This window comes from Hydra vulgaris, chromosome 07 (genome assembly GCF_038396675.1).
Source record: "Hydra vulgaris chromosome 07, alternate assembly HydraT2T_AEP".
In the NCBI taxonomy this organism is placed as follows: domain Eukaryota; kingdom Metazoa; phylum Cnidaria; class Hydrozoa; order Anthoathecata; family Hydridae; genus Hydra; species Hydra vulgaris.
In genome coordinates, this window is record NC_088926.1 from 18,418,716 (window position 1) to 18,442,177 (window position 23,462).

The 23,462-nt window shown below is 30.3% G+C and overlaps 2 protein-coding genes across 2 annotated transcripts in view; both read left to right on the plus strand.

Moving 5' to 3' along the window:
• Positions 1–7,143: 7,143 nt before the first annotated feature.
• Positions 7,144–23,462, plus strand: part of LOC105846647 (1-phosphatidylinositol 4,5-bisphosphate phosphodiesterase eta-2) — an 83,418-nt gene continuing 67,099 nt past the window's right edge. Inside the window, exon 1 of the mRNA XM_065801267.1 lies at positions 7,144–7,269. The gene's annotated coding sequence lies outside the window, so the exon portion shown is untranslated. The remainder of the gene's footprint in view (positions 7,270–23,462) is intronic.
• LOC136082607 (uncharacterized) lies at positions 17,665–22,959 on the plus strand. The gene has a single exon (XM_065802022.1). The coding sequence runs from the start codon at positions 17,665–17,667 to the stop codon at positions 22,957–22,959; it is 5,295 nt and encodes a 1,764-aa protein (XP_065658094.1).

Here is a 23,462-nt window from a genome sequence, read left to right on the forward strand (position 1 = left end):
TATACATTTTACATCTTTCTTAACTAGGTTTACTTTTAATTTTTTAATACTTTTTTGTTTCTTAACTTCTTATACTTGACATTTTGTAAAGATTTTTTAATATTTTACGGACTTGTAAAATACGATTGTAATTAGGCTCGGTGATAAGGCTAATTGATGCCTTCTGCTTGCTCCAGCCATTTCCTTTTGTTATATTTGTACATTGTATATATTCTTAACGGCGAAATAAATGAAACCGCTTTGAGTTTTACTACGCTTTGAGTTTTAAAAGTTATGTTAAATATATCTTGATATTAATTGATTGTTAGCAAACATCAATATAATTTTGTCCGCCATAAATCTTATTTCTGGCCGTTCGATCTTCGAAAAAGTACACTATATTAAAGTGACATATTTAAACAAAATTTACCATTTATTCTGTTAAATTTTTTTACTCATTTAACATTTCAAAATCCTCTTATTTATTAAACAGCTTATTGCTAAATAAAAAGCTTCATGAGGTCAGGCTTTGCAGTAATTAAAGTATGAATTATTGAAATCTCTATGATCTTATCAACAAATGACTGGATATGCTAGATTTAACAAGAATATAGATAAAATCATCAAAATTAAATAAAAGAAAATTGTAACTAGATTAATAACACTAGACGCGTGGTTAGACATACTAGTGAGTGGTTAAACGTTTTTTTTCTTTATGAAAGTTGTATTTGGAATACTTTTTAATTGCATAAAATCGCATTTCTGATTGATTTACATCTAATTATTAAATCAGGTATTTCTGATTGATTTACATCTAATTATTAAATCATTTGAGTTTAATTTTGTTACTTATTTTTGTTTTTATATTTTAAAATATGTAAAACTTTGGAAACATTGTGAAATTAAATTTACATATTTATTAAATAGAATAGAACGGAGCTAGTTGGTAATAGGGGCAAGTTGGTAATAGGGGCAAGTTGGTAATAGGGGCAAGTTGGTAATAGGGGCAAGTTGGTAATAGGGGCAAGTTGGTAATAGGGGCAAGTTGGTAATAGGGGCAAGTTGGTAATAGGGGCAAGTTGGTAATAGGGGCAAGTTGGTAATAGGGGCACGTTGGTAATAGGGGCAAGTTGGTAATAGGGGCAAGTTGGTAATAGGGGCAAGTTGGTAATAGGGGCAAGTTGGTAATAGGGGCAAGTTGGTAATAGGGGCAAGTTGGTAATAGGGGCAAGTTGGTAATAGGGGTAAGTTGGGAAATTAAAATATTTCGAAAACTATGCGTCGCATGATAAAGTATCTAATTTGCAAAAGTTAGGGTATTGGAATGGTAACACAATGCGCAACAAAAGGTTTTTCGATGGTATTCGAGTAAGATGCACGGGCACTTTTTTTATTTAGGAACAAAAAAGTAAAAAAAAAAATTAGCAATTTTTCTCTTAGATGCTTATAAATTTTTTTATCTGCCATCACTTAAGTGTTTTAAGTGTTTTTCACTTAAATATTTTAGTAATTTATTACGCTTTCGATTGTAGTTAACCGTTTTTTTCTAAATCTCACAGTTCTCTTTAGAATTTAACTAATGTGTCACCTTGTGCAGTTATGCAAGTTGAGCAGCTTTGAAAAAAATAAATAAAACTGAACTATTTTAAATCGTGATTTAAAGTTAAAAGTTAAATCGTGCTTTAAAGTTCAAGATAATTAGATAACATTGTATTTTTTAAATTTGTATTTTAAGCAAAACTTTATTTTGAGGAAACAACAAATAAATATACAAAACCATAACAAAAAGTAAAAAAAAAAAAAATCAAAACCCTTCAGGAATATATTTTAAGCTTTTTTCTTCGTCATCTTTGTCTAACTAACCCTTTTTAACTGTTGTTTTCTTCTCTTTTTGACATGGTCACTGGACTTTTGAAGTGACCGCTTTACAGTTACTTTCTTCTTTTCATTAAGTTTCATAAGGTAACATCCTGTTAGTTGTAATATATTTAGTACAGAGAGGATTCTATTAGGACCTTCACTAAATTTAATAACAGATGAATTAATTGCAGACTCTAAGACTGCTCTACCCACAAAAATATTTTTTGGGCAGCGTCTCCAAATAATCTGGTTGAGTGCCTCGTTGGAGTTTTGCGTCTTACCATGAAGATATTTTTTTAGTAAATCATCTGAAGATAAATCAGTAAAAACTGGTTTTAAAATGTTGAAGACTGCAACAGAAAGATTTACTTGCTCTATATAAGTATTTACACTATGAAATTTGTCTAAATGATATTTGCACCAAGTCTCAGTGTCTCTGGGGCACATACGGTGTCGACATTCCTTGTCGTCAAAATCTGCACAATGAAATAAAATGGCCTAAATAGTTTTTTTCATAGCATATAAATTTTCAAGATTGTTTCTTATGGCTAGGCCGTATAAGTTCTGCATAGAATTAATCACAGATTTAGTTAACTTTCCTCTTCCATGGAGTGGTGTCTTCGTTCTCTTGTAAGTCTTAACAACCTTACGAAGTCTAGTATCCATTCTTTTCTGTACATGGCCAATACATTCCAATTTTGTGATCTTAATGTTCAAATCTTTGTAAGGGTCACTTTCAATTACATCTTTGAAGGAGGAAGTGTCACCATCTCCAAGTTATTCATTGTAAACCAAATTTTTTTTTTCAATTGAGCGATGGAATATTTTGACTGCTTGATATATTAATTTCAACATCTTTTTCTTTGTTTTGTTGGTCATCACTGTATATGACAAATTTTTTGTGAAGATGCTGATTCGTTCTTCTTCTTTTCCTATTATAAATCTTCTTATTCTCTTTAATTTAAAAAAAAATTTTCGTTTTGCACCAATACAAATGGGTTTGCATAATAAACAAATATCCAAAAAGTCCTAAAATTGACAGCACTTAGAAACAACTTTTACAGGCTGCTTTTATAACTTATGACTTTAAGCTGCATATAACCAAAACGAGGTTATATATTTACATCAATTATTACCAATAAAGAAAATATTTTGACTAGTTAATAACCTAAAAATAACTCAAAATGTGGTTGCTATGGACGTGTCTAAGGATAGAATTTTTAAGTACCTAAATATAACAGATATCTTTTTTTATAGAGTTTGTTCTCAATCAAAATTTTCAGAGACTATTCACAAGTGATGAAGGAATAAAATAAGCTTAAAAAAAAAAAAAAAAATTTTTATAAAAATAAGCTTTTATAAGTGGAGGACCACCTTAATGACGCTTTCCATCTACTCAATTTTTCTCAAACAAATCGAAATACCTTATTTACCAAATCTTAATCAATTATTAGCAGGGTAAAGTATCTTTCCAGTCATGTAAAAATTTTATAAATCCACTATTCACGAGATTTGTTCGATTTAGTGAAAATTGCTCAATTTGCCTCGGTCTATTAACCTCAGTCTACCCTACTATAAACTTACAGTTTTTTTAAACAACAAACCCATATAAGGAAAATTGAAAATCATTTTTTGCAAATACTTAATAATTTAGGATTTGTATTTATTTTTTTAGAGTAGCAATAGTAGTAGCACTACCCTAAGAAGGAGAGGAGAGGTGTTATTTTACTATCCATCCCCCCCTCCCTCTTTGTCCGCTCCCACTTTCGCATTAAGTATTAGTTCTAGGTATAAAGTTTTTGGATTTTAAGATCAAGCTTTAACTACCAACGTCTTATGTAAAAACTTTTCAATTAATTACGAATCCAGCAAACATTGTTTTAGTGGATTTGCAGTGGATCTGTATAGGTATTTTTTTAGCGGTTCATCGGAGTTTTGCTCATCGGTTACTTAGTGGACCATTATTGACAGCCGCTATGAATGGCAATCTGATTTTTTTCCGAGATTTTAATAGTGGCTAGTCATCAGCTAGCCACTCTCAGCGGCTGCCACTAATGGTCTATTAAGTAACCGATGAGCAAAACTACAGCGATCCGCTCAAAATGCCTATATGGTTCAATGAAATTACGCTTTAGAATGGTTGCTGGGAAATATAGTAAAATATGAAATTTTTTTTTTTGATTAAGTATCATTTTCCATGTCCTCCGTAGATATTACCGCCACTTCTATATTCTCAATTTTAAAATGGTGTGACACTTTGGTAAGTGATAGATCCGATGGAGAAATCAAAGTGTTTAAGAAATGTTTAAAAATGAGTTGCATGGAATCTAAGTTTACAAAGGATTTATACCCACAGATTATGATTAAAAAGTTTACATCTTTATTTAGTTTAAATCAAATTAAAAATGAAGGGAAAACTATGTAATCTAGTTGATAATACTAATTTAGTTGTTACTAAAAGATTAGAAACTAATCGTTATAAATGTGTTAAACGGAGAATCGTCCTAGATTTTAAATCTGAGGATTGCTAATAATCATCCTATGCTCTTTATTCCGTTTAATCTGACGTAACCCAAAGTATAAACGTGAAGTATAAACCCAAAGTTTAATACCATATATAATACCATGAATAAAAATCCAAATTACAAACTAATACTTCGTATTAACATTTTGTCTTGCCTAAAAGATTAAAAAGATTAAAAAGATTAATAAAAGCCTAACTTATTTTCAATAAATAAATTCTTTTACTTAATACTTTCTTCACATTTTAATTCCTTCTTTAAGTTGCAGTTTTATATGTGCGGTTTTAAAGTTGTGCTCTTTTTTTCAAAAAATAAAACAAAATGAATTCAAAACTATATTGGGTAGATTAAGGTAATATGAGCACCTTACGCGAAAATTGGAATATTTTCAAAAACAATTATGCTGGATCTAAAATTTTTGCGAATAGACAATTTTTAAGGATAACTCATGATCCACTTAGATATTTGGGCACCCGAAATTTTTTTCTTAAAAACACAGGTTATAAAAAAGTAGCAAAAGTGCTCATATTATCCAGACCACTTGGTAATATGAGCACTTTAAAGTAGTAAAAAAATACCAACCTAACAATTAGAAATAATTTTTGGAATATACTGATCCATTATTAACAAACTTATCATTAAAAGATCAAATTTTAAGCAACTTTTTGTTGCAACAATACTACTATGTTTTCCACAAACAAACAAAAAAATTAGTTCGTTATTTTTCAGTTTTATAAACTCAAACCTTTGAACGATAAAAATTCAAACTTTTTGAATTTGAATTACATAAAAATATTTAGTATTGTTAAAATATTAAGATTTTTTACTATGAGGTTGTGCGCCGCACGAGGACGGCAAGTGTATAGGGGCGGAAAATTCTATTAGTCACATATTGCAAATTTCTTATAGTAAATTAAAAAAAAATACTTAACGCCTAACCTTTACAAAAAAACGCCATTTTAAATTTGAACGATAAAAAATTGTCTGGGTATGAAAACAGAAAAAGAAAGTCCGAGAACGATTTAAAATTTGTAAAGTTAAAAAATTCATGAGCATTAGTTGCTTATAAAAACCTGAGGAAGGTCGTGGCGATTTAGACAAAATATACAATGCTTCAACTATCTTTACGACTATGTTTAAGAAAATTGGAGAACCTTCAACAATACTAGAAAATAATTATGTAACTTCATTGCATATTTAAGTAAATAATGAACCAGTTGATGAAAAAGAATGCTATGATTTACTAGACGATATACTACAAGAAACACCAAATTTATTGGATTGTGGATTGTTCGATCTAGGACCTAGTATTTAAAATTAGTCCTATTCAAATTACAAAGGGAAAATACCCTTAAGATATGAATGGTCAAGATTTTTCTAGCATTTATTACTAAAGAAAACTTGTAAATGGAGAAACATGTTGCCGGAGATGGTTGGCTTATTCAAATTCGTTATTGAAACGCTATTTTGACTTACTTGTCCAAGATGGAAATTATTCATTTTCTCCTGAAAAAAAAATTGGAAATCAATTTCTTCTACCCTCTTTCAGACACATCTCTAATTTCAATGAGAGAAAGATTTATACAGTTGGAGAGTTATTCAGAAGTTTGAGGTTTTTTGTATAATCTCGATAGTTTGCAAAAAAGAAAAGAAATACCAAAGTCGTGTCAAACTCTTCAAAGCACACTTAAAGTAAATCTAAAATCGGACATTAATAGTATTCTTCTTTGCAATAAACTAATCAGCATTGAACCTTTTCTTTCTGAAATGGTCAAGGATAATATTACTCCTATTATTGTTTTAATCTTTGTCAGCATAAAATGCAAGGTTTGTATTCAATCACATAGATTGCAATGCGAATTTTGCGAACAGTATGCAAAATACAAATTTTTTCGCAAACCATGATTTTGTTTGAAATTGATAATGTAACATTTTTTTAACCGTTTTGTTACTATAAATATGACTAAACGCTGCCTTAACCAAAACCCTCAGTCCGTGAACGTACAATTTGCTGTGTGTTCTCCCTAATACTTAGTCGATGAATTTACACTTGTAAACATGTAAAATACTAATATATTATTTATTTGTATTTAAATTAATTTGATAATTAGGGTATTGTGGTTTATCCTCCTCCGGCTAATTGCCATATACCTGCGCTAGCGAAGACAAGTTTAGCTCATTAAAGGGCATCATCACCCGCTTCGCTGACCAAGAGTAAGTGAGTTTAGGAAGAACGAAGTAAGTAAAAGTCAGAAAAAGTTAAAAAGATAGCATAGAGAAAGTGGACAGATATTGCACGAGATATTAGAATGTGCAATTCATACACTACACATAATTGGCTTAAGCAATTTAATGTGTATGATTAATTTAAAAATTAATTTAATAGCTATAGTCCTCAAAATCTAATGTTAAATATAAAAAATTCGCATTTTACCAATAACCTGTTTATATTCTACAAAAACTTGAACTTACTGTTTTGATCAAAAAAAAAAAAAAATTTATTGTCATTATAACAAGATGCCCTACTGAGATTTAAGTTATTTTCAACAATCGTCGCTTTTAGTTTTGATTGATTTAATGAAAATTTTCCTCTCAACTGTTTTTAGACATTTCAAATTTAATTAATTTGATACCGTTTATTATCATTCAATGAATTTATTATACCGTTTATTATTATTCAATAGAATTCAAAGAACTATTTTGATTAGAATATTAGGTTAAATATAAGATTACAGGAGAGTGGGGAAAAGTAAAACATTAAAAAATACTTCTAGAAAAACTTGAATTTTTTTTAATATAATGTATGAAATGAACCATGCCAATGAAGTAAACTTATTTGATCCCGTAAGCAGGTTATGATAAAGTATATATGTAATTAATTCTAGAGGAAACACGCCAATGGGGTAAAGTAAGTAATTATTTAGCATAATACAAACAAAACTTATTTTAAATGTTTTAAAATCTTAAAGCACGTAACCTTCATCAAAATGTTCCAAAGGTTTTCACAGTTTAATTACAAAAGAGAGAAAATGGGGAAAAGTGTAATTATTTTCTTTGTCCCACTTCATCGCTCCATGAATACTTTTTGTGGGTACTTTTCAAATGCGGTTTTTAACAAAAGCAGGGAGACAAAGCGTATTAGAGCGGACTTGGCATACATCTGTGTTGCTTACATTAGATTAAAAACAACACAGATGTATGCCAAGTGGCGCTGTTAAGGGAACTAGCTTAATCTTCTTTGGTTTCCTTTTTTAATTATAATTTCTTGTAATTTGGAAAAATAATTGTATATAATAGTTAATATACCAAAAGTTGTATTAAAATTTGTAACAACTTTAATGTATTTTTATCAATCTGATAACTTTGTATATATATTTTCTTTATCAGGATAAAAAATGTATTCGTATATGTTTACCTAAAGAAAAATAAATAAGTAAACAGAAAAAAAAAAAAATTTTTAGGCTGTTCCACTTTTCTCCACTCACCGCTATTTTGAAAAATCAGGAATAAGTTATGAGTCTTTATTATTGTGGCGATTGATTTCTAACGAAGCGGTTTAGCAAGATGTAACAAAGATAAATATTTGAAACTTTCAAAGTTTCAAAACATTTTTTTGATTAACAATGGTGTAATTATGTTTCGTTGCGAATATGTTTAATACTAGCTTATGAAAAAGCATAATCACACCCAAAATAGGTACGTGCATCTAATTGATATTGTTGGTTGGAATTCCGACTTTATTTAACTGTATTTGTCATTTCGTTACGATTATATTTAGATCTGATATTTATTTGTATATAATGAAGTACAAGATGTATTCTGTACAACAAATAATGAAACTAAGTTCTTGTTATAGCAAAAACAAGTGTTCAGTTAAGATGTATAGTATTACTTTACGTTGCCTTTTTTTGTCGGAGTTAATGGGATGGCTTTGCGCACATTGCGTAATTGTTTTCAATTATTTGAACACTCTAAGTTTGAATATCGTATGCTCTTTAATTCGTGTTTTTAAAATCCGTTTGTTTAAATGTTTTCTTTAAATAATCTAAACTGTCTTACTGACAAATTAATATTCATACTTAGTTTTGCGTGTTGTGACGTATTAAAAACGTTATCTAGTGTTTTGAGAGCAATGACGTTTAAAAAAAAAAAAGATATCCTGCTTTTAAACAATGTCAAAATTTGATGTTTTAAATACAAGCAATGATTCATATTTTTCTTTCGTTAACAATGTCTAGACATAAAATATTTGCTTATTAGATTTAATCTTTAGACTTTGGTTGACTGTGTCAGCGTATAAGCTTTACTATCGCAAATAAAGTATGAGATTTACTCATAAGTTATTTATTACTATATATATATATATATATATATATATATATATATATGTATATATATATATATATGTATATATATATATATATATATATATATATATATATATATATATATATATATATATTTATATATATTTATATTTATATATATATATATATATATATATATATATATATATATATATATATATATATATTATTGTTGCTATTATCATCATTATTATATTAAAATGCACAACCCTTGTTTGATCTGAAAGTGATCAATATTAAGCAGGTCTTATGAGAGAAGGGTGCCGTTACATGGCCCCATAAGAGTTTAGGGCCAATAAATAATATATATATATTTTTAACTTTAAATGTTTTAAAGTTTTTTGTTAAATAACATTTACATAATAGGGCATAAAACAATAAAATTTCTTAGTACTGCTAGCTATTATTATCTATATATTATTATCTAAATATTTAGAGTTTATTTAGTTCCATGTTATGACTTTGTTTTTCTTTTACTTTGAAATATTTAGGTTTAATAAATGCAATGTAGCGATAAGTTATTGAAAGAAAAAAAGATCCTTCACAATTAGAAAACTTATAGTTGGTTAATCTTCGACTAAGCTGTGTAACTCGCTAAATTGATGTTTAAGCATATTATGTTTGAAAAAACTGATAAATAAGGAAAACTAAAATGAATAAAATAAATATTAGGTTTTATTTTTTCTTTGGTTGATATATTTCTTTAGCTTACTTAAAAAACAACTTAAGTTTGATGAAATGAAATGCATAACACTGACAAAGCCAATTTTAGTACTAAACATTTGGGAGAAAATGTTTAACGCTTTGGTAGAGCGCAAACTAGAAAGTATATTTTGAAACTTCAGTGTCAAATATAGGATATTCTTTACAGCACCAGTAGCATTAGCAGAAAGATGCTTCAGCAAGCTTAAACTTATTTAAAAATTAACTCAGGTCAACCATGAGTTAGAATTGCATTAATGACCATTTTTAGATAGATATAATCTTTTTTCGTCAATATAACGTAAAAAAATTGACTGGAGCAAGCAGAAGACGATGGTCTTACCATCATGCCCCGTTTATTTCAGTTATATTTTACAATCAATATCAATAAAATATAAAATAAACAAAACTTAAGATATTTGCAGCACATAAGTTTAAATATATATGTAAATATAAAAACTTGTATAATTGAAATAGCCAAGTAAGTTTATCTTTATAAATATGAGTATAATCAAAAATATTTCCAGGTATTGTATAAATAAAAAAAATTTCGAGACGTGTAAAAGTTTTAAAGATAAGAGACTGTTTCAGTAATTTTGGGGTCAAGTAACACTTGTTTAACAACGCATTTAAAATTTTGAATCGAGTTTATCGTTTGTTTTTTTTTATTTATTTTTTTTATTTTTGTTCTTTATTACAACTTTTTAATAATTCATTTTACAGTTTTTATAAATAAAAAAAATAAAAATCTAAATAGAAGAAAGAAAATACAATAAAAAGATTTTGTAATAAAAATAATAAAGAACGCGGAAACTCGAAGAAGACCGGCAGGTCTTGTCATCGAGAACCGCTGAAGTAAAACACTTATTTTAAATTTAAAATAATATAAAAAGTATATACACAAATAACGTTTTTTTCACATTAAACATTAGTCTACAGAATAAAATAATTAAATAAACTTGAAAATATTTTAAAAGTAAATCAATATATTTGTAATTGAAAAAATTAGTTTTTTAAGATTAAATTTAAAAGAATTTAAAGTACATTCTTGAGAAATATCATTTGGAGCATTTAAAATTACATTGTTCCATAAAAATGGTCCGCGAAAAGAAATACAAAATTTTCCAAAATTAGTTTGAGAAAACGGTTGTCGAATTAAATTATTATTCCTTAATATATATTTATTTCTGTCTTTTTGTAGATATAAATTATGAAAAGAAATAGGCGATAAGTTTGTTTTACATTGAAACATGAAACATAAAATATTAAAAACATTTAGCTCGTATATATTAAGAACTTTCATTTCATATAAAAGAGGTTTGGCATGAGCAAAATGGCCTTTAAAATTTATAAGCCGTGCAACATGCTTCTGTTGCCGATAAAGAGGTTCGAGTTTTCCTTTATTTGTACTGCCCCAAGCAATATTAGCATAGCTTAAATGGCAATGAATTAGTGAGTAATATAATTGAATTAATGTATGTTTGTTTAATACGCTTCTTGCTTTGTATAAAATCCCTATACTCTTAGTAATTTTATTACATAAATTTGCAATGTGGTTCGTCCAAGTAAGACTTTCATCAATATACACACCTAAAAATTTTGTCACTATAACCCGTTTAATAAGAATATCATCAATAAAAAGATTTGGCATATTAATTGGAAGTTGGTGTTTTTTACCAGCTGGATGGAAAAGAATCCATTTAGTTTTTTCAATATTTAATGATAATTTGTTTAATTTAAACCAATTAGAAACTTTAGCCAGTTCAATGTTCATGTTGTTAAATAATGTTATTATGTTATTATGAGAGAGAAATAAGTTGGTATCATCAGCAAACATAATTGTAATTAGATTTGAAGCTTTAAATAGGTCATTAATGTAAATTAAAAATAAAAGAGGTCCTAATATGGATCCTTGCGGAACTCCGCATGTTACATTAAACAAACTAGATGATGTACTTTCATCTGCATAAACAAATTGCTTTCTATTATAAAGGTAACTTTTCAGCAAAACTAATACATTACCAGTTATTCCGTACCACTCTAACTTTTTAAAAAGAATTTTGTGATCAATAGTATCAAAAGCTTTCGCTAGGTCTATGAAAACAGCCAAAGTAAATTGAGAGTTTTCAAATGAGTAAGAAATATTTCTAGTAACTTCAAGAATTGCGTGTTCAGTGGATTTGTTTTTTTGAAAGCCATATTGATTTTTGTATAATAAGTTGTTTATATTAAGGTGATTATATATTTTGGTGTACAAAATTCTTTCTAAAACTTTAGAGAGCACAGGAAGAACTGAAATAGGACGATAATTATTTATGTTAGTAGAGTCACCGTTTTTTAATATTGGTATGACTTTTGCTATCTTTAGGCTTTGTGGAAAAATTCTTTGTTTTATTGAAATTGAAAAAATTTTAAATAGTACATCTTTAATATCATTTGTGAGAAAGGAGTTCCACAACTGTGCTCCTCTTCTAGATGTTGAGAATTTGAATTGCCTCAAAGGCATTTTTGGAATATAGTGCTCTGCACAGAATGCTTTGTTTCGTATTTGTGATCAATAAGTTGAAATTAATTATGGAATATTTTCGGGACCAAATTATTTTTTAATTTAAACAAACCTTACAAGGTTAAGTATCGAGTCTGACATTGCAAAACATATAGAGTTTGGTAAATTAATCCGTAGTTTTGCTAATATAAAGAAACGCAAAGCAATTTTGCTTTAAAAAAATGGTTTATTTAACAACACGTATATAACATGCATAGATTTTTTGTAAACTTTGTTGTGCAAATATAATTTTTTTAAATCTTTTTATTTGAATTGTATCTTAAATAACAAATACAATTTTTGTTGCACTATTAACATGAGGGAGGGAGCCAAAAAAGATTATTGCACCAGCATTTTTCATACTTTCCAAGGCACTAATACTAAGAAGTTTAGTCACAAAATAGATCCATAAATGGTTAAATAAAAGACAACTTTTTAATGGTACTTAAAATTTCATACTATTTTAGGCACTCGTCATATAATTAAATCAAGAAGTAAAAAACCAGAAAAATGCAATTAAAAAACCGCGACAATTTTTTTAACAACAATGGAATGAGATCAGACGTCAAATAATATAGAAAAAACATCTTTACTAATTACCAACCCAGTCTTATGAACGTTTTCAACGTCTATTGAACGTTTAGGAGGTCCCGCGCCCACTGGACAATGTCAAATTGGAAAAGAAAAAATCTGTTTTTATGTCTGCACTCAGAAATAATCTCGCTTCTTTTACTTTAAAGATTAGTGTTTTTATAATTTAGGATTTCATATTTTTTGGTGAGACAATTTAGAAGATTTGGTTGATGGATTGCATGCTTTACAGCGTTTGAGAATTTTACACTTAGCTACAGAATTTTACACTTAGCCAATTAAACAAGTAAAAAACTAAGAAAAATGGAATTCGATTTTCATTTCGAAAAATGAAGAAACTAAATTATCTAATTTAAAGATTTCATTTTTTATTACAAACTTAAAGGAATTTAACGATTTTAAATTGATAAATACTTTTTTTTGTTTTTTGAAAAGTTTTCATTGTTTTGATCCGCGGGATGATTTTCCATATTCAGAATACTTACTACTAATTCTTGGCAATTTTTAAGTATTTCATTGGTTTATTCTAAGAAAATACTTTTTGTTTACTTTTTTTGTAAATTAACCATTAAAGTTTTTTGGAATCAAGCTGTTGTTACATTTATACATAAAAATTAGGTGTTGGTAAATATTGATTTCATATATATTCATCATTTGCACGTCTTTCATTATTGGTTTTGCATGTTCATATTATATGGTGTTGCATTTATTTATATATAAGTCTGCATGCTTGCTTTTGTAGAAAAAAACATTTTTTTAAGTTTTGTTGGTTGAGTGCTAGCCCATGTAATGTTGGAATAGTAAATGACACAATTTATTAGGCCAAAATATACTAGTTTCAGACTTTCTGATGTTACATATGGAAAATTCGGTACATCAATCCAACTGTTTTACAAATTTTTGATTGAATACAATTTATATGGGGAAGCCATGATAAATTTTCATCAATAAGAATTCCTAAGAATTTTATTGAACCATTTTTACTAATTAGCGTATCATTTAAATTCAAATCGGGTAATTTTAAAGGAAGTTTTTCATCTTGTGATTTTTTATGAAATAAAGTATATTTTGTTTATAAAGTATATTAAGTTTGCAAATGCATTATTTAAATAGCTTTGCTGATGCATTATTTAAATTATTTTCAAAAATCAAGAAAAGCAATGGACCAAGAATTGACCTTTGTGAAACTCCACATAAAATTTTAAGTTGTCCGATTCCTTACTAATAAGATATCGTTTTCTTTCAGTGAGGTAGCTTTTTAACCAATTATAGGTTTTATTTATCACTCCATTGTGTTTTATTTTTTCTATAAGAATGAGGTGATCAACTGTGTCAAATGATTTTGATAGATCAATAAATAATTCCAGAGTAAAGTTATTATTTTCAAATCCTTTAGTTATTTGGTCTACTATTTCAATTATTGCATGTTCAGTTGAATGGTTTTTCCGAAATTGATTGATCGTTATTGCATGTTCAGTTGAATCGTTATTTTTTAAAATTGGACATGCTTTTGCCAACTTTAGCGCTTTAGGAAAATTCCCTTCTTTTATTTAAAGTTTTATAATAAGAACAAAAGTCTGGAGATGTAGTTTTTGTTTGAAATAACTATATTATTAGAAACGTCATCGAAGCGAGGTGATTTATTCTTTTTTAAAAAAGAAAAAGCAATTTCATACTCTTTATGAGAAAAGTTGCGATCTTGCAGTATCGCGCCAGTTACATCGAGGTATTTGAAAGTTTTCATGCTGTATTGTATATATATGCGTAAGCGATTGTATTTAAATATTTCGACAATGTTCTTTTTTATTTTTTTGATTTGATATCTAAAAACTGCCAAACCATCGTCACGGTTTACACCAAACTCAAACTTGTTATATATTATAAAAATGTATGGAAATTGAACCACAAAAATGCTATACATTCCTTGGAAGTTAACCAACAGAGATAGAAAAAAATATTCATTTTGCTTTTCTAAAGCAGAGCTTTGAACCAGTAAAGTTTTTTTGCGTTTAAAACATTTATTAAAGTATTATGTTTAAACTTTATTAAAAATTATTTTATTAAAGTACTATTATGTTTAAACTTCAAATAATTTCAATACAATACATTCTCAGTTACAGTTACAAAATATATATATACTATATATATATATATATATATATATATATATATATATATATATATATATATATATATATATATATATATATATATATATATATATATATATATATATATATATGCTGTATATACGGCTCAAACATACAGTTTTGCTGTATATATATATTTTGTGCATCAATCAAAAGTAGCCAAAAATAGGCTGAGATAACCCCACCCTACCCTATTCTAAATGATATTTAGAATCCCGTTTGAAATGTATTGATTATTACAATCGGTATTAAAAGTTGAAAAATCATGTTGAAATAAATTAAAAATATGTGAAAAAAAAATTAAAAAGATGAAATAATGAACTTACCATGACACGTACAGTACGGATCTCAGTAAGTCTATTCCACACTAGCCATTTCTATAATTATTCTTTTAAATATTCGTTTTATTTTGATGTTTATTAGTTAATGGTAAAAAACCAAAATCTGTCAAATTTTGTTTTGAGTTAACAAGTAATGTTCAATACTTTATAACTTCTTATTGTAAAATCGTAAACATCTATTCAAAAAAAGGGTACGGGTTCATTTATTTTGTTCATTGTTAAGTTTCTATTAGTTTTTTTATAAAAAATTTCTTCTAGACCATCCGCAGCTTTTTAGAACGAGCAGCCGCAGCGCAGTGGTAGCGCACTTGCCTCAGAAACAAAAGATCCGTGGTTCAATCCCACCTCTGGGCAAATTTTGCGACATCGGTTAGGAAGGAGGCGTGAACCTCCAATTGAATGCTCATCCGCAGTGCTCTGAGATAAGACCGAAGGGCTTCTTGTGGCACCTAAAATAAAAAACTAATTTTAAATCAAATAAAAGCAAATCCCACTTCTTTGATGTTTATAGAAATTTTAGCCTTTTTTACAAATTCTCTCTCATTCGTTTGTTATAGTATAAAATAATAACATCAATAGAACTTCAAAAATGTTTTATTTTGTGTTTGAGAAAATTGAAAAATATTTTTAAAAAATGTGCAAGTGACAGGTTCTGAACCCACGCGTTGTACTTCGGAAGCGCAGCGAGCAGCGAGCGAAATTTGGGCTCACTTATAACTTTTAGCAATATTAAATAAACACAAGACTTTATATATTTAGATAAAATGACTATTATTAACTATATAATAACTTTATAAAACGGCAAATAAATGTTATAAATCAAAATTAACGAGATATTGCTACAATACAACTTTCAAGTAAAAGAAAAACTGGTAAACTTAACTTGATAAACGTTTACATAAGTTAGACATTTGAATACACTTTCGTTCACATTTTCTTATAAAAAAGTGCTGCGAGCCTTTGCCATTAACTCGGGTGTAATAGCTTCCGTGAGTTCCTTGGCAATAACTCACGAATGACCATTAATAAGTGAAGCAATATTATATAATAGCTGCCAGACCCGTAAAACACGGGTCTTGGTCAGGGCCGTCCCGAAGAAGTCTCTCATGGGGATGGGAGGTGTCGCATGTGCTTTTTGCCAAACTAAAAACACCAAAAAAAAATAAGTTTTTTTTTCCAAAAAAAGTTTTCTTTTCCAGACCATCCGCAGCTTATTAAAAGCCTCGCCCCGTTAATAGCCGCCGTGATTTTCGTGTAAAACACGCACGAACGAGTAACGGCAACAACAGCACCGGTTCATTTATTGTCTTTTTTAATTTTTTTTTTTTTGACGTTTTTTTTTTTGTTGTACTTTTATGACATTTGCTACATTTTAAATTTCCTTTTTGGTGTATCATCACTTATATTGATGGTTCGAAGCACAAAAGAAACTTTTATGGTCAAAATGTCTAACTGTCAAATATGTACATGGGTGTTTTGTACTTTAAATCATCGATATGATCTCTATTGCTTTTTTATATTTAGCTGAGGATAACTATGTTATAGTCAAAGCATTTATTAATAATTATAAAATTATATGTTTTGAGTTAATTTTAAAAAATATACAATACTGGTGTATAAGTTATTTTCAACCAATTGTCTTTTATAGTTTTAATAGTATTGTTATTAAATCATTTAATTGAAAATTTTATTTTCAATTAACTTTAGATCATTCAAATTCGATCAATTTAATACCGTTTATTGTTATACAACGAAGAATTATTTTGATCAGAATATTAGATTATGTATATAATTAATTTGAAAAACAGGAATAGGTTGTGAGTGTTTTGTATTGTGTTAATTGATCAGAGTATTAGACTATGTATTTGATTAATTTGAATAACAGGAATAAGTTGTGAGAATTTTATATTGCGTTGATTGATTATTGTTTCTAATAAAGCGGTTTAGAAAGATGCAGTAACAATTAAGTGAGATAAAAATTTGGCACTAACAAAGAGCCTATTTATAGTTTATAGTATGCTTATCTTTCGTCATGAGCAAGTTTTCTATTCGCTTGTGACAAAACATAATCACACCAAAAGTATGCGACTAAATAAATTTGTTAATTTAAAATCTTGGTCTTAATTTAGCTAAACTAGTTATTTCGATGTGGTTAAATTTAGTTCTGAAATATATTTGTATATATACTAGGAGTATAAGTTCTAGTCTATACTATGCGAATGATATGGTAAATTTGAATCCATTTTTCAATAAAAACAAAAGTTTACTTAAAAGTTTGTGGTGAATTACGTCTTCCAAGATACTAACAACAATTAGCGGTTGTTTCTTAATATAAACATCAATGTATTTGAAATGATGTGGTCTTCGTAGAGGTATGGGAAAATTACGCCAACGTAATTACTTGTAATTAAGTTTATTTTTTTGTGGTTCTAAACTTTATATAAAAAGGGTGATATTTGTAAATAATTTATTCGCAGTCAGATGAAAATAAAATAAAATTGATAAACGAGTGAAATCATTAGTGTCTCAGGGAAAGTATTAAAAAATTCCCCACACTAAAAGGTGGCGACCCTACCAGGACCTACGAAACCTACGAGTTAGTAAAGAATGGACCAAGAGCGAATTTACCAAAGAGAAGTCAGCATGATAAGAATAAACATTAAAAACATAGAACGCAACACGATTAATGGCGACAAATCAAGCATAATCTTGGCGCTGGACAAAATAACAAATTTATTGGGAAGATTTGAAATGGCAAAGGATGAGCTGACCAGGAAAATGCTTGACGACGGCGAAAGCATCGATTCAGTTGAAGAATGGCTTTCGAAACCAGTAATGGAAGTAGAAGCAGCAATTGAAATCAAAAACAAAATGGTGGACAAGTTGGATTCGATAAATAAAAACGAATGCGTCAGAAAATTTGAGTATGAAAAACAAATAGTGGAACAGCAGTTAACGATTCAAAAAGAAGCAGAACAAGCCTCATTGAGAAAACTTCAAAGCGAAGAAGAATGGTATTTAAAGAAACTAAAAATGAAAGAAACATTGCGTAAATCTCTTGGAAACGAAAACGAAGCTACTAAACAATCTGTCAAACTTCAAAAGTACACAATTACAAAATTTAATGGCGATTATAAAGACTGGTTGCGATTTTGGAATCAATTCACGGTAGAAGTTGACAACTCAAACATATCGAACATCAGCAAATTCAACTGCTTGCTGGAACTTGTCGAAGGAAAGCCCAGGGAGGATATACTTGGTTTACCTCATTCGTTGGAAGGATACGATGAAGCTAAACGCATACTACAAGAAACTTACGGAAAAGATATTTGGGTTCACAAAGCATTGATTAAAGATTTGGAAGGATTGACGGCTATACATAGCTCGTACAAAATCAAAGAAGTTCACGACTTTTACAACAAGCTTGCAAGAACTGTACGAACATTGAAAACTATGCAGAAACTACAAACGGCTCAATCATTCGTGTATTCATTGATGGATAAACTTGGACCAGTTCGTGAAATACTTACACAAAACGATGATGGATGGGGAGAATGGGGACTGGAGCAACTTGTCGAAAAGTTGCAAAAGTACATTGAAAGGAATCCGTTGAACTCAACTTTTAACTCAAGCGACAAACAAACAAAGGGCGATAAAAAGAACACGAACGTTCAGTCAAGGCCCTATGAACATCGGTGCACTACGTTTAAACAATACAATGGCAGTCTTTATGACAAAGAAACCAGGGCAACTAGTGGAAAGCATGGATGTGTCTACTGTGGGTTACAAAATCACAAAAGCGAAGATTGTACAAAAGTACTAACTGTTGCAAGACGCAGGGAGATTTTAACAAACAAAAGATTATGTTATAACTGCATTGGTTACGGACACTCGGCGGTAAATTGTAAATCAAGAGGATGCAGAAAGTGCAACAAAAAACATCACACGTCCATTTGTCAAGATAGGAACGCAACAATGGATGGTAACATTGAAAATAAAAAAGAAAACATGGGAACGGTGCTTAATGCAAGCACAACTATTCACCCAACAGTGATCGCAAAAGTAAATGGTGAAAAAGTAAGGATAATGTTGGATACGGGTGCTGGAAGTTCCTATATATGTACGAATTTGATAACAAAACTAAAGTTGAAACCTACACGAAAGGAATATAAAAGTATTGAACAGCTCTATGGAACTGTGGACAAGCGTGTGGAAATATATAAGGTTACGCTAGAATCAACGACAATACCGGAATTTAGCATCAAAGTCGAATGCGCCAACGCAGAAAAGGAAACACTCACCTTTTTACCGAATCCGATGATCAAGGATGTTAAGAAGCATTTTGCAAAATTGAGGAGGCTGAAATTTAGCGATGATGAAGGGAGTGACGAACTTCAACCTGTTCACATTATACTCGGTGCGGCTGATTATCAGCGAATAAAAACCACGGAACCGGTAGTTCTCGGAAAAAATCCGGATAAAGATTCCGGAGCCGAATTAACGATGTTGGGATGGACTCTTTCTGGGAGACGAACACAATTTAGTTCAGGTATTGAGAGAAGTTTCTTATTGAACACTGGTCGTGATGAGTTTGAGCAAATGTGTAGTTTAGAAGTACTTGGATTATCGGACACAAATAGTGAGTCAATGTTCCACCAAGACTTCAGCGAAAAACTGCATCAAACCGAAGAAGGTTTCTATGAAACCAGAATGCCGTGGAAAAAGGGTGTTGTTAAACTACCAAATAACAGAAACCTGGCTCTTAAAAGATTGGGAAGTGTGACGACTCGATTGAAAAAACTTAAAAAACTAGAACAGTATAATGAAATAATGATGGAACAGATCAATGAGGGAATATTGGAAATGGCACCAGAAAAACCTACGGGAGAAATTATTCACTACGTTCCTCATCAAGCAGTAGTCAAGGAAAATGCCGAGTCAACAAAAATGAGAATTGTTTATGATTGTTCAGCTAGAAAAGACGCTCAGTCACCTTCATTAAACGACTGTCTAGAAGTGGGACCATCGCTGCAACCATTAATTTTTGACATACTCGTACGAAATCGAATGAATAAACTCTGCGTTTTAGCTGACGTGAAGAAGGCGTTTCTACAAATTCGAATACACGAAATGGATAGAGACGCACAACGCTTAATTTGGTATAAGGACTTGAAGAATATGGAATTAACGGATTTACGATTTACAAGGGTGATTTTTGGTTCAAGTTCAAGCCCTTACATTCTTGGTGCTACCATTAAAAAGCATATATCAAAATACAAGGACATTTATCCTAAAACGGTGCTTGCTTTGGAAGAAGATACTTATGTCGATGATATACAAGCAGGTGGAGAAACGGAAGATGAACTTATCAGGTTTAAAAATGAATCAACGCAAATCTTAATGAAAGCTGGGTTCCAGCTGCACAAATGGCATAGCAACGTGAGCAAATTGGAAAGCAACGCTGAGGGCAGATCAACAAAAATACTTGGGATTCCTTGGAACAAAGAAACGGATCAACTATCGATTGACTTTACTGCTTGCATCAATAGTGGAGATAAAGAAGTGATAACAAAAAGGAAAATGCTATCCGCCATTAACAGTGTTTTTGACGTATTGGGATTTAGTGCACCTATTTTAATCACTGGAAAAATATTATACAGTCGGCTATGCTTGTTAAAACTCGGATGGGATCAACAAATTCCATATGAACTTTCAGAAGAATGGAAGACCTGGATCAAGGCAATACGAATTAAAAGAACTATTTCAATTCCGCGGAGCGTTCTGTCTGAAAGAAGTATTGAAATGGAGCTCCATGGATTTTCAGATGCAAGTAAATCAGCAGTATGTGCATGCATCTACATTGCAGTGAGCCACCGATATTCGAAAACCAGTAACTTACTTGTAGCGAAAGCACGGATCGCACCAAGGGATCTTAGTATTCCTAGACTGGAGCTGGTAGCAGCACACACCTTGAGCAAGTTAATGAATCACGTTAGGAAGACATTGAACAAGTATAATATTATTGAAGTATATCATTGGGTTGACAGTACTGCAGTACTTTATTGGTTAAAAGAAAGGGGCAGTTGGTCACAATTTGTCAGGAACCGAGTTCAACAGATATTATTAAATGGAGAAGTAAAATGGCTTTATGTCCCAACAAAAGAAAACCCAAGTGATCTTGGAACAAGAGGAGTAAGTCCTGAGAAACTAACAAGTTTGTGGTTCAATGGACCTATATGGTTAAACCACAAAGAAAATTGGCCAATTCAACCAGAAATATTTGAAACGCCGAACGCATTATGTGAAACTATTCATTTAAGAGAGAACGTCAGTATGGCAACAGAAGAAATAAAGGGACTTCATATATTTAAGGAAATATTGAGTAAACACAAGTATTGGAAAATCATAAGAATATCATCTTTCATAAAAAGGTTTATTTACAATTGTCAGAATGAAGAAAAAATAACAGGACCACTGAATGCTGAAGAGATGATAGAAGCGGAGTTGGTGAATCTTAAGTTACTACAAGAAGCTGTTGCGATAAAGTCCAATGTGGAACTTAAACAGGATGAAAAACAGCTTTGGAGGTGTCATGGAAAAGTCTCTGGGTATAATCCAATATTTGTACCAAAAGGTTTTCAACTAACTCTAAAAATTATTGAGTATCATCACGCGAAAACGTTACACGGGGGAGTAGGAGATACAATGAGTAGCATTAGAGAAAGATTTTGGATACCAAATTTGAGAGTTGCTGTAAAGAAGGTCATTCGTGAATGCAATCTATGTAAGAGATATAGAGTGAAACCGCTGTTACCGCCAACAAGAGCAATGTTACCACGTTTTAGAACTGAAAATATCGAACCGTTTACGGTTACAGGTGTTGATTTTGCCGGTCCGCTAAAGTATAAAGCGCAAGGGAAGTTGGTTGAAAAATGTTATGTTGCACTGTTTACATGCGCATGTACAAGAGCTGTCTACCTTAGACTTTGTCATGACCTAACGGCAGGAGAATTTCAGAGAATTTTAAAGGAGTTTGTTGTAAGAAAGGGACCACCACAAATGATGATTAGTGATAACGCAAAAACGTTTGTGGCAACAGGGAAGTGGTTACTAACACTTAAGAAGGATGAAAATCTCGCAAACTATCTTGCTACCACAGCCATAAAATGGAGGTTTAATTTATCAAGAGCGCCATGGTGGGGAGGTTTGTTTGAAAGATTAATAGGGATAATGAAGAAAAGTTTGTCAAAAACAATTGGGAAAGGCATCCTAAACTTCTTTGAATTGGAAGAAGTATTGCTGGATGTGGAATGCGTTATGAACAATAGACCACTTTGTTATCAAGGTGACCAATTCGATAAGCAAGTATTAACACCAAATGTATTAATGAGGGGTAGACCGGCAGTTTTGCTTGAAGAAGATATCGATTTAATAACAAGGGATGATTGCGCATTACGGAGAATCAAGTTTGTGAAAAGTTGTAAGAATCACTTAAGGAAAAGATGGATGAACGAGTACGTGCACGTAATGGAAGAACGACAACAAGTAAGGGAAAAGAGAGGTAACGTGAAACTCCCAGAGGTCGGAAGTATGGTACTCATAAAAGACGATGTGAAGGACAAGGCTCTTCTCAACATTGGTCGAATTGAAAACAACATTAAGGGGAAGGATGGAGTTATTCGTGGCTTTAAAATACGTCTTGGAAATGGTTATGTAATTGAACGACCAATTCAGTTGGTGTGCGACTTGGAAATGGGGTGTGGGGCAGAAAGCGGAATCGAATCGGAAGAGAATTTAGAAACCAAGGCCGAAGAGGATACCTTGAAAAGAGAACCAAGACAGGCGAAATTAAATGCACGACAAATAATCAGTTCCATCATGGAAGACGAGATGGCTGATTAAAGCCGAAGTCTCAGCTTTAATCGGGGGAGTGTGTGGTGAATTACGTCTTCCAAGATACTAACAACAATTAGCGGTTGTTTCTTAATATAAACATCAATGTATTTGAAATGATGTGGTCTTCGTAGAGGTATGGGAAAATTACGCCAACGTAATTACTTGTAATTAAGTTTATTTTTTTGTGGTTCTAAACTTTATATAAAAAGGGTGATATTTGTAAATAATTTATTCGAAGTCAGATGAAAATAAAATAAAATTGATAAACGAGTGAAATCATTAGTGTCTCAGGGAAAGTATTAAAAAATTCCCCACAAGTTGTATAGTGTTATTTAGCAATGCTTTATTTTGTCGGCAATTTTATTTGGAAGAAGTTCTGATTTTCAAATGTGTTATTAATTCAAAGTTGAAATATTATTTAGGACGGCTATTTGCACTTTGTCTAATTGTTTTCAGAATTATTTATTATTTAAAAACGGCGTACTTAACTAAACTCAAATATCATATGT